General features: G+C 44.9%; 1 protein-coding gene across 1 annotated transcript in view; it reads right to left on the reverse strand.

Annotated features, from left to right (window-relative positions):
* GOLGA1 (golgin A1) overlaps positions 1-16,641 on the reverse strand; it is a 309,940-nt gene that overhangs the window by 7,373 nt on the left and 285,926 nt on the right. Inside the window, exons 13-14 of the mRNA XM_018563762.1 lie at positions 13,501-13,671; positions 12,257-12,343 (exon numbers count right to left, since the gene is read on the reverse strand). Of these exons, the coding sequence (XP_018419264.1) occupies positions 12,257-12,343; positions 13,501-13,671 (258 nt within the window). The remainder of the gene's footprint in view (positions 1-12,256; positions 12,344-13,500; positions 13,672-16,641) is intronic.

Below are 16,641 nucleotides of genomic sequence, written 5' to 3' on the forward strand. Positions count from 1 at the left end.
ATGTTTAATGGTGGTAGCAACATTAGCGATAAACTGTTTAAAATTAACTCCGTTACAAAAACTAGAGGCCATCACCTAAAATTGGTGGAAAAAAAATTCCAGCACAAGGGGCGAAGGGGGTTCTTCACAGTAAGATCAGTTAGGGTCTGGAACTCACTGCCACAGGCGGTGATTTCAGCAAATAATGTGGAATTGTTCAAGAAACTTTTGGACGATTTCTTAAGGGACCGTAATATACAGGGGTACAGGTACTCCTAGAATGAGATCCTAATAGGTTGGACTTGATGGACTAATGTCTTTATTCAACCTCAAATACTATGTAACTATGTGAACCGATACACAAAAATAAGCAACAGGATGTGTCGAATAAGACCTTATGACTTAACATATTAAAGTTCAACATCTGCAACAGCAGACACCGGGCGCTCAGTGTGGTGAAAAAGGAAAGAAGAAAACCCCTGTGTCCATAGGCAACAGTTCTGTGAGTTGTTAAAGTGACCAGTAGTGGATATTCAGTGAGTGGCACCGGTGAACACTGGGATGTGTGTGGATGCAGGATACATGTCACAGAGCAAATTGGGGTCAGGGACGCCATGTAACACCCGAGTCAGAGTAGGCAAAGTAAGGCATCAGGACAGATGATCCGGAGCATGTCACATCCAGTTGCGTAGATAAAAAGTAGGGTGTAATCACCAGCGGGAGAATCATGTGGAGAAGGTAGGTGTGGACCGGCGATCCCTGCCGGGTCTCAGGGGTACCACTTCCCAATCCTGGTGCGGCGGCACGAATGGTTGTAGGTGTAGGACCGGGTCTGGCCATATACCTAAAGCGGGCATGGGGATGCCAAGGGCCGTAGTGAAGGTCTCCGTATCCGAAGGAGATCGGAGGGTATGAGAACGTCCATTATGTTTAGCCGAGAGGCTAAAAGGATAACCCCAACGATATGGTATGTTGGCTTCCTGCAAGGCTCGGGTTAAGGGGCGTAAGGCCTTACGCTTAGCGAGGGTGCAGCGGGAAAGATCCGGGAACAAGGATATGTGAGCACCATCAAAGTCCAGGGATCCAAGGGATTGAGCTTTGGTCAAGATCTCAGATTTAAGGCCAAAGAAGTGTACTCCTGTGGCTTCAGGTAGACCCCTTATCCTGATATTATTGCGGCGGCTGCGGTCTTCTAGATAGTCTAGGTGAGTGTAAAGATCTGCAATATGAGAATGTTGTGCAGAGACCACAGAACGGAGTTCTTCTACAGCCGAATTGATGGGGGGGAGAATGTCCTCCACAACATCCAGGCGTGAGTGGAAGGTCTGCAGGCCCTCCCGAATCTCCCTCATGTCTGCCTTATGTGCAGATTCCAGCCTGGCAAAGAGGGTCTCAATGTCCTGTTTAGTGGGCAGCAGCTGCAAGCAGTCCTTAAGGGCAGAAAGGGGCATATCACCCTCCACATCATCATCAATATCTGATGTGTGTGGGTCCCTGGGAGAGGCTGCATGGGTTGATGGCAGGGACTTAGGAAGAGGAGCGAGCTCCACGAGCAGATCCGGCGGCCATATTGGATTTGTCCGGCGGAGCGGAGGGCCGCTGAAAGAATGTCGGGATTTTCTGAGAAGCAGCGGGTCCTCGAGCCTTCGACTGCTTGGCGGATCTCCGGGGTGTGGAGCGACCCATCTGTTGAGTACAGGGCGAGGGGGATCGGTTCCGAGGCAGTAATATGCGGGTTGGCAGCGGGAGCTCTCAGCAGACACGTCTGCTCAGGGTCATCAGCGCGCCACGCCCCCCCCACTGTTGCCTTTTGAACCAAAGTCCACCCCCTATAAATGAGTTCAGCTGTATCTTCAATGGATAGACCCAATAGGTCCACCCACTTCCGCACGAGTGATGAGGTCAAGGAAAGATTTGTTTTGCCCGCAATTCTCAATGCTTAATATAATTGTGATAGGGAGTATTTAGTGGTGGGAGAGCTAAGAACAGCCTGTCATGGATGCATGATGTTGAGTCATCTGAAAAGTGTCGAGCATAGTGGGAATAAAGAATTTGATCTGAAAATATTGAAAGAAATGGTTGTTAGAAATCTTATATTTGGCCAGTAGCTGTGGAAAGGGGAGAAACCTACAATGGCCATATAGTAGATGGTGCTATTCTCGAATGCCCCTGCCAGCCCATACCCTAAAAATGAGAGATTCATGTCCCTGCGGAAACACTGGGGAGGAGCACAGGGGCAACAACAGTGAAATTATTACTAGGGGATTTGTAAAGCTTATCAACCTCTTGCCATGGTATCAGTGTCTCTCTTAGGAGGAGGTTGTGTTTTAACATAGGGGGTAATAGAGCTAAAGGTGTATGTAACATACCTGCGAGGCACTACGGAGCCACCAACTAGGATTCTAGAGCAGAATTAGAAAGTGGGAAGAGCTACTCAACTGGTCCCACACATGTCACCATAAACTGGCCAGATTATACAATCTAAGGTTAGGCAGATTGACCCCCAAGACCTTTCTAGGTAGTTGAAGAGTACGAAGAGCTATATGCTGTTTCCCTCCCTGCCAAATACATCTGGAAAAAGAAGACTCTAAAAGTTTAATGTCTTTGTGTTTCAATAAAAGAGGCAACATTTGCAGTGGGTAAAGTAGGCACGCGAAGCTCATCATCTTAAAGAGATAGCATCTGCCTGACAAAGATAGTGGTAGATCCTTCCACTTCTGCAACTCCGGTACAATCTTTTGTACAATGTGCATGAAAATAAGGCGGTAAAGATCCAGAGAAGAAAGAGGAACTCGAATGCCCAAATAAATTATATGATCCGCTCTGACCCTGAAGACACGTTGACCCACCTTCTACAGATCTAGGGATGGAGGATATTTATCAAGGAACATAAGTTCACGTTTATCATAGTTTATAGATAAGCCTGAAAAAGAACCAAAAGTTTCCAAATGGCGGAGGAGCACGGCAATGTGGCCCCGAAGGTGAGATAAGAACAGTATGATTTCATTAGCAAACAGGGCAGACTTAAGTTCCACCGCACCTATTCAGATGCAGCTAGAGATGTTAAATGGTAGGGGGAAAAGAGGACACACTTGACGTGTCCCTTTCTGAAGAGAAAAAGGAGCAGTGAGGGATTGTCCTACCAAAGATTTAAGCTACTGGATAAATGTATAGTGTATGAATAAACTCCAGGATTACTCTTTGAAAACCCATGCATAGCATCGCCTTTCGCAGTCAAAGCCATTAACATTATCAAAGGCCTTTTCCACGTCCAAAGTCAAAAGAGCATTGGACGATGTAGAAATAACCTAAAGCCTGTGGTGTTCGAAAACAGTCATGACCTTTGTGATATTGTACACTGCAGAACACCCCGAAACAAATCCCATCTGATCATTCAATATAAGTTTGGAAAGTAAACCAGCAAGTATGTTAGCCATAATTTTAGACAGAAGCTTAACATCATTATTTTGAAGTGAGGTAGGTCGATAGGACCTGGATCTAAGAGGTCCCTACCCTTCTTTGGAATAAGTCTAATGAAGGCTGCATTACCTGAAGGGCGAGTATATCCTATGATGAAGAGTATGATTGAATATGGATATAAGAGAGGTATTGACTTCAGAAGAGAGAAGTTTGTAGAATTCTAAAGAAAAACCATCGAAGCCGAGGGGCCTTCCCCAGTGAAGTGTGTCGTATAGCTCCATCCAACTCCTCAGGCGATATGTCAGCATTGAGTGCTTTCACATAATCCGATGACAGACGGCAACAACGTTTCCCGGAGGAATGCATCCTTTCCCCAAGGGTCAGCAAAAGCGGCCGTATAAAGGGATTGATATAATTTTCAAAAAATATCGACTATCCCTGCTTGGTCACACTGTTTATGGCCCTCACAAACTTTAAGCCTGGTAATATGCGTAACCAGATGTCTTCCTTTCGCTAAATTTGCCATAAGACGGCCAGTTACCTAATCTCTAGAATTTGGCCTCCCATCGCAGCCTAATATGCTGGTCATATTTCACAAGTCAATGGTCACAAAGTTCTTTCGCCTTAAGAAACTTATGCCTATGCCTATGGGGACATATCTGCCTTAATAGACAGAAAGGCCTGTTAAGCTTGCTGGCATGCCTCCCTGTAACAAGACATAGTATCCTTCCTCCGTGAGGTTGCATAGGCCAAAATTTTGCCTTGTATGTAATGTTGCCTTTGCTGCCTCCCAGAACAGGATGGGATCATTGGTAGACTAAGCATTGTAAGACACATAGTCTAACCACCAGTACTTAATCACCAAATTATTTGTTCGTGTACAAATGAGTTGGAAACCACCAAGTAGCAGGTAATGCACCCTCAATCCATCACTACAGGAGGAGGGTCAGAGATCATTATAGCCTCAATAACCCCTGTATGAGCTCACGACAGACGAGGAGAAGAGACAAAAAAAATAGTCAATCCAAGAAAACACATTGTGAGGGTGGGAATAGTGTGTATAATCATGATAGAGGGCATGTAAATGTCTCCAGGCATCCGTGAAATACCTTGCCAAAACAAGATCATTGATGTGAATATCCTGTGCAAAAAGTTTTCTTGTTAGAGTTGAATCAGTTTTCATTAGCATATTTCACAAGATTCAAACTATTCGTTTCAGAATATAAGAAACAAGATATTGGGAGACCATAAAAGAAAGTATACAATAGCTTTGATCCGGCAGTGGTAACCTCGGATATACATGGTCACATAGGTACATCAAAACATCTTATAGGGGCCTGAGGCACAGAGAAAGCTAAAAAAGAGATATGGTATAAGGGGCAGGATTCTGCCTTGTCAGGACAGACCCATGCAAATATCTCAAAACCACCCAGCACTGGGCTACCTAAAGATCCAATGTCTCCACTGCTCGAAAAGTTCTTCAAACGAACCGTTCAAACCTCTATGATATTATAGAAAGGATATCAAGGGGGAAGACAGGAATAAGAGAACAGAAAAGAGAAGAGTAGCGTGAAAGAGAGAGGGTGGGGAGTACAGGACATGATGTGGAAATTCACACAGTGATTAGAGTCCCGTCACCATCCACTGAGGGTATGCAGGTTCAGAGAAAGGACAGGAGGTCGGAGGAGGAAAAGTGTATCCTCACACTCCATTGGGACAAAAATTTAGGGAAAGTATCGGTGTCAGTCGCCAATTGCTCTTCCATACGCTTTAAGTCGTTTACATGGCTAACCCACATGGGGAGGGGAGGGGTAACCGCCTTTTTCCAATACAGGGGAATAACTTGGCGGGCTGCGGACAGTATATGTCTTAGTTGCATGTGTTTTTGGGACGTCCGGGAGCCGGGTAAGAGTGACAACAAGGATATAGCTGGGGAGGGTGGTAAGGTATCCCCATATAAGTGGTTGGAGACCCCAAAACAATTTGTTGCCAAAAAGAAAAGATCAAAGGACAGGGCCACCAAATATGCAGATAAGTGACACTTACCTCATTGCATCGCCAGCAGGTACCTGGAGAAGAAGGGAAAATCCGGTGTAAGATCTATATACCATCTGGTAATCATTTTGTAATTCTTTTCCTGGGCATAGGAGTAGACGGATGATTTGTGAGTGTAATGGTAAATGGTGGCCCAGTCTAAGTCCGTCAAAACCCTGTTCAAATCAGCACGCCATTTTGCTTGAAAGCTCAGCGGCATCTGATGGAGAGCATCTCTCATCATCCCATAAATGACTGATATTGTGTGGCGAGCCGGTTGACGGGAAACAATCATGCTTTCAAAAGGTGTTAACGCTCAATGGGTTTGTCCAGAGGTATACACAGCTGACCAAAAACCAGACAGCTGCCTGTCTAACCGGTTAACAGGAGGACCCGACAGACGGGCAACCGGCACAACAAAACATCCAGTAGAAGGGTGTATGAAATCTCTAGCTGTAGGCTAGTCACTTCTCCTATATCCCCCAACCGAAGAGATAGCAACACCGATGGGGGGCAAAGAATTGTCAAATAGAGGAGAGAGAGGACCAGGCATAGTGGTGAAAGAAGGGGTGGGATAAACAGCATGCAACGTCCTCAAAGTAGCAATCGTGAGGGGAGAAGGTTGAGGGGACACAGTGGATTCACTAGGGGGAGTCCAGGGTAGTGCCCTAAGATCTACAGGGCATAGATCCTGTTTGATTAGCACTGATGGTTTGGGCTGTAGCGAGAGGGTTGGAAACCAGTCCAAGATTCTGGCTAGAAGTGCGGACCGGTAATACATCTCCAAGTCTGGCAGACCTACCCCAGAATTGCCATTGAAAGGGGAAATTGCTTCGTAAGAGGGCAAGAGTGGAAGGGACTAGCGTGAGATTCAAAGCGGACGACTTAGACATATTAACTTTTAAATGACTGAATCTACCAAATCTATTGAATTCCAGTAGCAGTTCCGGGATACTGATATGGGGACAGGTAATGTATAAGAGTAGATCATGCGCAAATAAAGACATCTTATGATGAAAGGAGGGAGTGGGAATGCCGTGGATATCCAGGTTCGAGCGTATGGCCTGTACCAAGTGTTCCATTACTATGACATAAAGAAGGGGAGAAAGAGGCATCCCTGTCTAGTGCCATTGGAGATAGAGAACGGGGCAGAAAATGTGCCGTTCACCATTACCCGTGCCGTCGGGGAGGAGTATAGGGACATGAGAGGATAGTCGGCCCCAAATCAATTTGGAGTAGGGCTTGGCGGAGGAATTTCCAGTCAACCCGCTCAAATGCCTTCTCAGCATCAATAGAGAGTAAGCAGTGAATTGTTTTAGTGGTGTTGTCCCTAGCCTCCCTCCCCGGTACAAAGCCAACTTGCTCCGGGCTAATGATGGATGGCAGAGAAGGGAAATTGTGTATCGTCAACTGAATTAAAGGTGCAAGTAAAAATCGGAGATACAAGATCAAAAAGAACTTTGTAAAACCGGGGGGAATAGCCATCCGGGCCTGCACATTTACCGGTCTTAAGGTCACGGATTGCAATATCAACCTCGGACTGGGAGAAAAGAGATTCTAATTCAAGAAATATAGCAGGATCTAAAGCCGGTAGTGCAGTCTGCTCAATGTATTGTTCCAAAGATTCAGAGATGTGCGTCTGGGGAGTGGAGTAGAAGGGGAGGACGGAAGGTTATATAAGTCAGAAAAGTAGCGACGGAATTCGCTGGTTATACTCAATGTAGAGTGAAGTCTAGAAGACCGACGATCAGGGATAAAGGCATGCGGAGGATGGGGATGCAAAGTTCTTGCTAGATATCGGCCACATTTATTAACAGACTTGTATCTTATTTTACAAGCTCTATCTTGAGCTATGCATGATCTAGAATCCAAAATAGACAACAACTCATGGCGGGCATTAGATAATGCCACAAAGGTGGTATCAAGCCGGGTAGATTTGTGGAGGCCCTCAAACGTCGCAATAGAGGTTAGGAGGTCTGTTATGCGGGCTGCTCTAGCTCTTTTGAGGCGGGAACCGTGTTTTACAAAAATGCCCCGTACCACACATTTTAATGCTTCCTATTGGGTCAGCGGGTGAGTGAAATCAGAGGCATGATCGATAGTGAAATTCTGAACTGAGGTCCGGATCTCGGCCAAGCAGAGAGGTTCAATAGGTTGTCGTTTAGACGCCATGAGAAACGGGCATGTGGGACAGTGGGGACTCCTAGAACCAGAAAAACGGGGGCATGATCAGACCAAATCCGCATAGAAATAGGTGCAATCTTTCTCGGAAGCATGTAGGGCTCGCCACACATCAATCAGTCTAAGCTGGAGCAACAAACTTTTACATTTGGAGAGGGATGAAGGAGATAAGGGGGACTTACCGGATGAAGAGTCTAGACTGGGCACCAGTGACAGGGTGAAGTCTCCACCCAGGATCAGATTAGGACATCAAAAATTCTCCAGAGCCATGACTAGGAACGCAAGGAAGTTAAGCTGATCCTGGTTAATAAAATAAACATTAGCCAGAGTATAAACATGACCAAAAAGTTTAATTTTCAAAAAGAGGAACCTGCCCAGAGGGTCATTTTGTTGTTGCAGGATATCGGGTTGAAGAGATTTGTGGAAGGCTATAGAGACACCTTTGGACCGTGCGACCGAATTAGTGCTGTAATACCAACCGGAGTAGAATTTGGACGGCAGCATAGGAATGGTATCACTGTGGAAGTGAGTTTCCTGCAAGAACAAGACACCCACCTTATGTTTATGCAAATGATAAAGCACCAGGCTCCGCTTTTGAGGAGTGTTGAAGCCCTGCACATTCAGGGTAGCTAAGGTGACATGGGAGCTAGCCATCATGGGGGTTTAAAAAGATATATCATGGAACTGTACCCATCCCCCAGGGTAGGGGAGAGAGTTAGAGGGAAGTGTAGAAGAAGGGAGGAGACAGAAAAGCAGTGGGGAAAAGAAAGGGAGAAAAAGAGAGACATGAGGAAATAGGTTCTCTCACACCATCTAGTGGCGCAGGGAGAGAATGGTATGAAAATAAACCAAAGTATGGACCAGGAAGCACTATAAACATTCAAGAGGTCAGTGAGCGCACCCACCGACAACCTGAGGGTAACATGGAAGGCACAGGGAGCGTCTCCCGCCCCAGGGCGTGCATATATAACATAAACAATGTAGCCAAGGGCTACAAGATAATTGGGCAAAACAATATGTACCGAAGAAACATGTGTATAAACGATATGTAAAAGTATAAACAACAGCAGCAGATGTGGTCGGCAACTAAACCACATGAAACAGCACAGGTGAGGCACCGGGCATCATCCGGCGAATGGCTGAAGGCAATCAACCATTAGGAAGCACAGTCCCATCTGGAGGATTGAAGAAAAAGGGATGCGGAGGCGGATGGAACATCAGTCAGGTATGAGGGGAGGATGAGGCCTCTGCACGCCCGGCGGATTTCCTCAATTTCTTTATCCAGGATGAGGGTGAGACGAAACAAGGCAGGGTCGGTTTAAGAGGCCAGTCTGGTAAAGCGACTTGAGGAAGCTCCAACTTACCCAGGAAGGTCGGGATCACCCAGTGAGCGGAAAATGGCCGATTTGCCTTCATGTTGAAACCCAGCGGTATTTAATGTTGGGTTGGCTGAGCATGTCAAGGAGTGGTCGCAGAGCCCTGCGAAGAGTGAGCGTGTGGCCCGAAAGATGAGGCAGTAGGGTGATAGGGGTGTCATTGAACAGGATGGCTTCCTATGTAGGAGCAGTCCGCATAATGTCATCTTTAAGCTTGAAAAAATTGATCCTACATATGACGTCTCTGGGGTTTGATTGGTCTGGACGTCTGGCCCCTAGTGCCCTGTGTATCCTGTCCACTTCTATAGGGGACTCCTTGGGCTTATTCAGGATCTGATTACAAAGAGCAATCGCGGCAGATTCTAAGTCTTTGGGCTCAATGGACTCTGGAAGGCCGCGAATGCGGATGTTTTTGCGACGGTTTCTATTCTCCTGGTCATCTTGCTGATATATCAATTGATGCAGTAACACGGTGTGTTCTTGTAAAGTGGTATCATGCAGGAGTATCCGGGAGCGTAATTCAGAGGAGGTTTGTTCAATGTCCTCCAGTCTGGAGCTCAAGTCTTTCTTTAAGGTAGACATTTCCCTTTTATATGTGTGCTCAAAGCGTGCAAAGCAGGATTCAATGTCCTTCTTAGTGGGCATGGCTTTGATGTAAGCTTCCATGTCCCATCCCTCGTGTGAGCTGAGAGAGGCTTGGGACAAGCTTCTGGAACGTTGGGAGAGCCCTCCTGAGATATGGGGAGAATGGGGCCCCTGTGTCTGGCTCACCTGTTCCAGTTCAGCTGCCTCGGATCATGCAGGAGAAAGCTCCAGCGGCGCCATCTTGGCTGCACGCGGGGAAACAAGGGTTCTGAGGCCGCGGGTGCCGTTCGGGCGAAAAAACTGGTTAATTCCCGTGGAGTGGGACCCTTCTTTGGCTGGCTCTTCCCTCTGTTCCTCCGGCCACTCATTGCCTGCTGTCCGGGGAGGATTCAGCTGCTGTCGGCGGAGAAAGGAGCCCTTACGAGCGGGAGACAAGCAGTAACACGTCTCACCGTTCCATGCGTCAAGCCACGCCCCCAAGTATTCTTGTTAGATTCCACAGGTGGAGGGAGTGGTCCTTAAGAGGGTCGATAACGGAATTCATAACATCTCCGATCAAAAGTTGAGAAGATTTATTTTGTAAGATCAGGCCTAGTAAGTCGTCACAAAATGCTTTGTTGGTGTAGTTGTGACCCTAGGTATTGACAAGCACCAGCTCTTTAGTGCCATGCTGTATCGTAGTGCATGCCCAACGACCCGCAAGCTCATCATATGTGTGGGTTAGGACGGATCATTGAAGAGCTTTATGAACCAAAGTGTTGACTCCAGCTTTGCGGGGGGGCAATACAAAAAAAAGTTAGCCAGCGACACAAGTAAAGCCATCATCAATAAGCATGGTAGCATAAGTAGGAACACACGAACAAATCAGAAACTTGTCCCGCCTGTGAAACAACATCCAGATTATTGAAACACCCACGAGTAAAAAGAGTAGCCATCTAATGAGGTAGCAACTATAAATGGCATTGAGAAGGTAGCAGTCCCAAGGTACCCTCGCTACATACTGATTAGGTAGGGTGGTCCTCCTGCAAACAAGGCGATCCAGCAATCCTGCCATATGTGGCATTGAGTCTTTCCAGGCGGCAGAGGTATTGTAGTGCATGCTGCGGAGTCGTGCAGGTCTGAATATTACCATCTGTGCCATGAATCCGTAGAATAGCAGGATAATGTTATTAAATAAAGGCAATGTTTACTGACTATTTGCTGGCATACCTCAGTAAATGCTTTTCGACGCCTCGTACGATCAGCAGAATAGGTGGGAAAAAGCAACAGTTTATGGCCATCTGCTACTAAATTTCTGTGTTCTGTAAGCTCGGATGATAAGAATGTGATAGTTGTAATTCAAGTATCGAACAATGACCGATCTTGGAGCAGTAGAATCCAGTCTTGGGGGGCCAACTACTCTGCACGCCGTTGTGATTCCCAATGCAGTCGGGATAGTTAGTGCACAGAATTTCTGTATGTCAGATGGAGGGACTGATTCTGATAGGCCTATGACTCTTAAATTGTTGTTGCGTCTGGACCTATTTTCAAGGTCATCAAGCTTTTCAGTTTGTTGTTTAACCTGCGAGTAGAGAAGCATGGTATCAGAGCACACAAGAGTCTCCAGCATCTTCCACACTACTCAGTGTTTGTTCTACTTCAACAATGCGAGAAAAATGATCTTGAATAGAATTTTTAATGGCCGCAAGCTCAGTCTTTATAGCATCTGAAATAATAGAGGAGAGGTCTGCCTTAAGGTTGATGCCACCTCCTTAGCCAGAAGTTTGTAGTCATGAACAGGAAGCAATGTTGTAGACTCTCCGAGTCCCCATCTGCAAGGTGATCATCATCATCCGCTGCCGCCATCTTAGGCAGTTGTCTCCTTGTGTCTTTACCGCGAGGTGGGAGACGTTTGGCCGAAGCGGGGGGCACTACAAATTTGTCCATAGCTCGGTAGATATGTAGAGTGACAGCCGATGAGAAATCCGTGGCAAAGGACATAACTCATATAATTATGCTAAACTATAATATCACTGATATTACTTTGTCCTTTTCATCAACACATGCCATCCCCCTACTGTCATGCCAATCATAAAATTCACTGTAGATGGTGTTGCCATTACCGTATATCTTAGTGTACCATTCTATAGTTGTATAGTATTTTTTGTACAATTTTTAGTACAGCTACATACTAACTTGTTACTGGAACCTTTCTGTCATCTACTGATATGTTTGTGGCTTATATTTTACATTGCTTTCATGAATTATTTATTTGCGGACCTTTTATATTTCTGCAAACACTTTTTTATCAAGATAACAGAATCATGCAAGTAAAATTAGTAACAAACTTGATGTGAACGATATAGAGATACTGTAAATTTTATGCAATTTTTTTTATTAGCCCTAAAGAAGGGGGTCCATCAGAGCACTTGAAATGCATTGGCTTCTTCTGGAACACACATTTTAATATTTTTTTCCAGGACCCTATACTGCTGGCTTTGTGCTTTCTCACCACACAAAGAATATTATCGATGTCTGTTCCAGCACAGGAAGTTAGGAGAAATTGCCCCAATGGACTCATGGATGGAAAAAACAACAACTTTACAGCAGTAATTACATTTCCAAGTCTAGCCAAAACAAAAAAAAGTTTTGGCTGGAGCTGCAATTTAACTATCATAGTGCACAATATGGTAAAAAAATACCTTATATTCTAGTGTCTCTTTAAGAAGATTTTCTTCCTCCACAGAGAAGTTGAGCAATACAGATACAGCTTTTATCAAATGAAAAGCCTGAAAAGACAATTACAAGTAATGTTTTGAATAGCCCTATGACAAAGCAACACATGATGCCAAATCCTGCTGTGCAAATGCTCATAAAATCAGCAGGTACTGTCTGCCACTCACTTAACTAATTTACTTAATTTAAATAACACAGTTTGAGGTGTTATTATATTGAATAGTGTTCACTCAAATTTATGAAATGTGTTGATGAGCATTTTTTATTTTTTGATGCATTGATGTATATTATAGGGGCTACTGAGGTCTAAGGCAATGCATGAAAATACATGACTGCTGATAATACAATGCATTGTCAGCCTTGCCTAAGTTATTCCCTGCTGGACTACAGAAGTTTACCTATTACCATCCTTCTCTCTCCCTCTCCACGTGCATGTATCAATGTCTTTCTAAGCCAAAATGCTGCTTGCTTGACTCTTAAGAACCTCTTGGTGGGCATGTCTATAATAATAGGTTCCTATAAATATATTAATAGGAATTGATCTAGGAGGCCTTATAGATCCCTCTTCCTAGCCGCTGCCCTGCAAAAATGTTACAAGACCAGTGATGATGTCACAAAGATTTACAAACGTTCCTTCTCACTACAGGTAAAAGAGAAAATGAATACTGGAACATGTGTTAGAGGGGTAGAGAGAGGTTGATGGGTACATTTAAGTCATGCCTACAGTAATCACATAGCAAAATTAATTCTGGTATGAACAAGCTCTGTCTCTAGTGGTCACTAGAGGAAAAAAAAATCTAAAAAAACGGATGCAGGTATAATGTACAGGCAACTAGAGGAACCTGTATGTGCCTGCAAAAGCTTCAAAAAGCCTTCAGATATGGCTGAAATTTGGGCTGTTCTGGCAGGCAAAACTTTGACACTTCCTCAGTGTCAAAGCTTGCCCGCATTTTTCTGTTTCCTGCTCATTCCAATTGGCCAGAGAGGCAGCCAGTCATAGTAATGGGCCAAAAGGAATATGATTGGGCAGGGCTTAGTAGCAAGCTCTGTGCTTTGCCTGCCAGAGCAACACGGCAATTAGTCATATTTGTAGGCCATTTCAAGCTACTCCAGGCGCCACTAGGTACTTGTACCTGATGCCTTTTTTTCTCTAGAGACAGGGTCTCTTTAAATGTAACAATTTGTTGCCATCATTATGCAGGTTTCTTACCTCTGCTTCCCGAGCAGACATAAACTTCAACACAACATGTTTCAGGTACTCAAAGTTCATCTCTCGTGAGTCAGTAAGATCAGATGAGCTAGTCACAGTGAGGGAGGTTGCCAGTGAATCAGGATTTGGCTTCTCTCGCACATCATTTACCTCTGGTTCTGGTTTTAGTTTCTTTAAAAAAAAAAATGTAAAAAAACAGTTCAGCTTAGATATGTAACAAAAAAATAATTGAGGTGTTGTTATATGTTATAGGGATGTTAAGAGTAAGAACCAGTGAACTGTAAAAATAAAGGATCTCCTGATGAAGAACAGAGCTTGGGTATGCCATGAACATTGTTGGATCTATCCTGCCTGTGTCTCTCAAGAAGATCCTTCAGGGAACAATTAAAGTCCTAAGATGCTGACCCCAACTTTTTTGTCTGCACTTAGGATACATTAACAGACATGTGAGAGACGTATTAATAAACAATACACAAACATGCCAATTTTAAATAGGTAGAAAGCTTTTACTATTCCCATACAATCACGATATGTCTTGGCTAAGGATGGGCTCGATGTTCGAGTCAAGCAACAGTTCGACTCGAACATCGGCAGTTCGTGTGTTCGGCGAACACACGAACTATCAGGGCTTTCGGCTGGCTGTTCACCCGCTGAGCGCCCCACAAGGAACTGTGGGGCGCTCAGCGGAGCTAGCTAGCTGTCACCGTTAGCTCTTGAATAAAGACTACAGTTTGCTACTGAACATACACTCACTGGCCGCTTTATTAGGACACCTCTTCAACTGCTCGTTAACACAAATATCTAGTCAGCCAATCACATGGCAGTAACTCAATACATTTAGGCATGTAGACATGGTGAAGGTGGTCTGCTGAAGTTAAAACCAAGCATCAGAATGGGAAAGAAAGGTGATTTAAGTGACTTTGAACATGGCATGGTTATTGGTGCCAGACGGGCTGGTTTGAGTATTTCAGCAACTGCTGATCTACTGGGATTTTCATACACAAACCATCTCTATGGTTTACAGAGAATGGTCTGAAAAAGAGAAAATATCCAGTGAGCGACAGCTCTCTGGGCAAGAATACCTTGTTGATGCCAGAGGTCAAAGGAGAATGGCCAGACTGGTTTAAGCTGATAGAAATGCAACAGTAACTCAAATAACCACTCGTTACATCTGAGGTATGCAGAAGAGCATCTATGAACACACAACACATTGAACCTTGAAGCAGATGGGCTACAGCCACAGACGACCACACTGAGTGCCACTTCAGTCAGTTAAGAAAAGGAAACTGAGAAAAGGAAACATGATAGCATCACACAGTTGCTGCAGATTTGTCGGCTGCACATCCATGATGCGAAGCTCCACCAGCCTGAACTGTTGATACAAGGCAGGATGAATCAATGCTTTCATGTTGTTTACATCAAATTTTGACCCGACCATCCGAATGTCACAACAGAAATTGAGACTCATCGGACCACGTAACGTTTTTCCAATCTTCTATTTTACAATTTTTGGGGAGCCCTAACAAACCATCTCTATGGTTTACAGAGAATGGTCTGAAAAAGAGAAAATATCCAGTGAGCGACAGCCTCAGCCTCAGTTTCCTTTTCTTAACTGACTGAAGTGGCACTCAGTGTGGTCGTCTGTGGCTGTAGCCCATCTGCTTCAAGGTTCAATGTGTTGTGTGTTCATAGATGCTCTTCTGCATACCTCAGATGTAACGAGTGGTTATTTGAGTTACTGTTGCATTTCTATCAGCTTAAACCAGTCTGGCCATTCTCCTTTGACCTCTGGCATCAACAAGGTATTCTTGCCCAGAGAGCTGTCGCTCACTGGATATTTTCTCTTTTTCAGACCATTCTCTGTAAACCATAGAGATGGTTTGTTAGGGCTCCCCAAAATTGTAAAATAGAAGATTGGAAAAACGTTACGTGGTCCGATGAGTCTCAATTTCTGTTGTGACATTCGGATGGTCGGGTCAAAATTTGATGTAAACAACATGAAAGCATTGATTCATCCTGCCTTGTATCAACAGTTCAGGCTGGTGGAGCTTCGCATCATGGATGTGCAGCCGACAAATCTGCAGCAACTGTGTGATGCTATCATGTTAGTATGGACCAAACTCTATAAGGAATGTTTCCATCACCTTGTTGAATCAATGCAACGAAGAATTAAAGCAGTTCTGAAGACAAAAGGGGTCCAACCCAGTACTAGCAAGGTGTACCTAATAAAGTGGCCAGTGATTGTATAGGCAAAGACAATGCCTTTTAGAATGATGTGTTGTAGGCTGAAGAATTAATGACAATTGTTTGGCCACAGCAAAAGTAGACATGTTTGGTGCAATCAATGACAGAAATTTAGGTCAAATTAACTGTGAAGAATTATTATGGCAATGTTATGGCTTGGTGTTGTTTGGGAGCTATAGGGCCTGGGAAGCTTGCAGTCACTGAGTCAACTATGAATTCTGCATTGAATCAAAGTTTGCTTGACAAGAATATGGGACCATATGTCTGAAAGTTGAACTCAAAATGAATCCTTTAATGTGGTAATTATTAGGGAAACATTTCGGCCGAAAATGGTACTTTGGGCAAAATGGAGAAAGTACATTTTTGTGGCCGAAAATGCCGTATCTCTAGTTTCTCTCCTCCTCGCTGGGCACTGCTCTGTGTCCCCTCTGACACTGAGCAGCGCCCAGCAGGGAGGAGAGAAACCTTCAGGAGGCCGAGCGGGGCGGGGAGGAGAGCGTTGTCAGCTGTGTCACAGGAGGCCAAGCTCTCATTCCGCACCGCCCGCTCAGCCTCCTGTGACAGCAAGTCAGGAATGAGGGCGATATACAATATACACTTACTATACAAACACTACAATATACACTTACTATACAAACACTTACTAAACACAGCAGAGGCGGCTCTCTAATTAGGCAAATTAGGCGGTCGCCTTAGGCCTCGCGCTCCCGAAGGAGGGCTCTGTGGGGTCTAACCAAGCTGTTTAGACCCTACAGAGCACTGGAGAGACCCTACAGAGCCCTGGTGAGACTCCTACAGAGCACCCCACGGAGCCCTGGTGAGATCCTACGGAGCCCTGGTGCTGATTTAACCAGGGCACTGTGGGTCTCACCAGGGCTCTGAGGGGGTCTGACCAGG

The sequence above is a fragment of the Nanorana parkeri genome, unplaced genomic scaffold (genome assembly GCF_000935625.1).
Source record: "Nanorana parkeri isolate BGI_ZX_2015 unplaced genomic scaffold, ASM93562v1 scaffold693, whole genome shotgun sequence".
In the NCBI taxonomy this organism is placed as follows: domain Eukaryota; kingdom Metazoa; phylum Chordata; class Amphibia; order Anura; family Dicroglossidae; genus Nanorana; species Nanorana parkeri.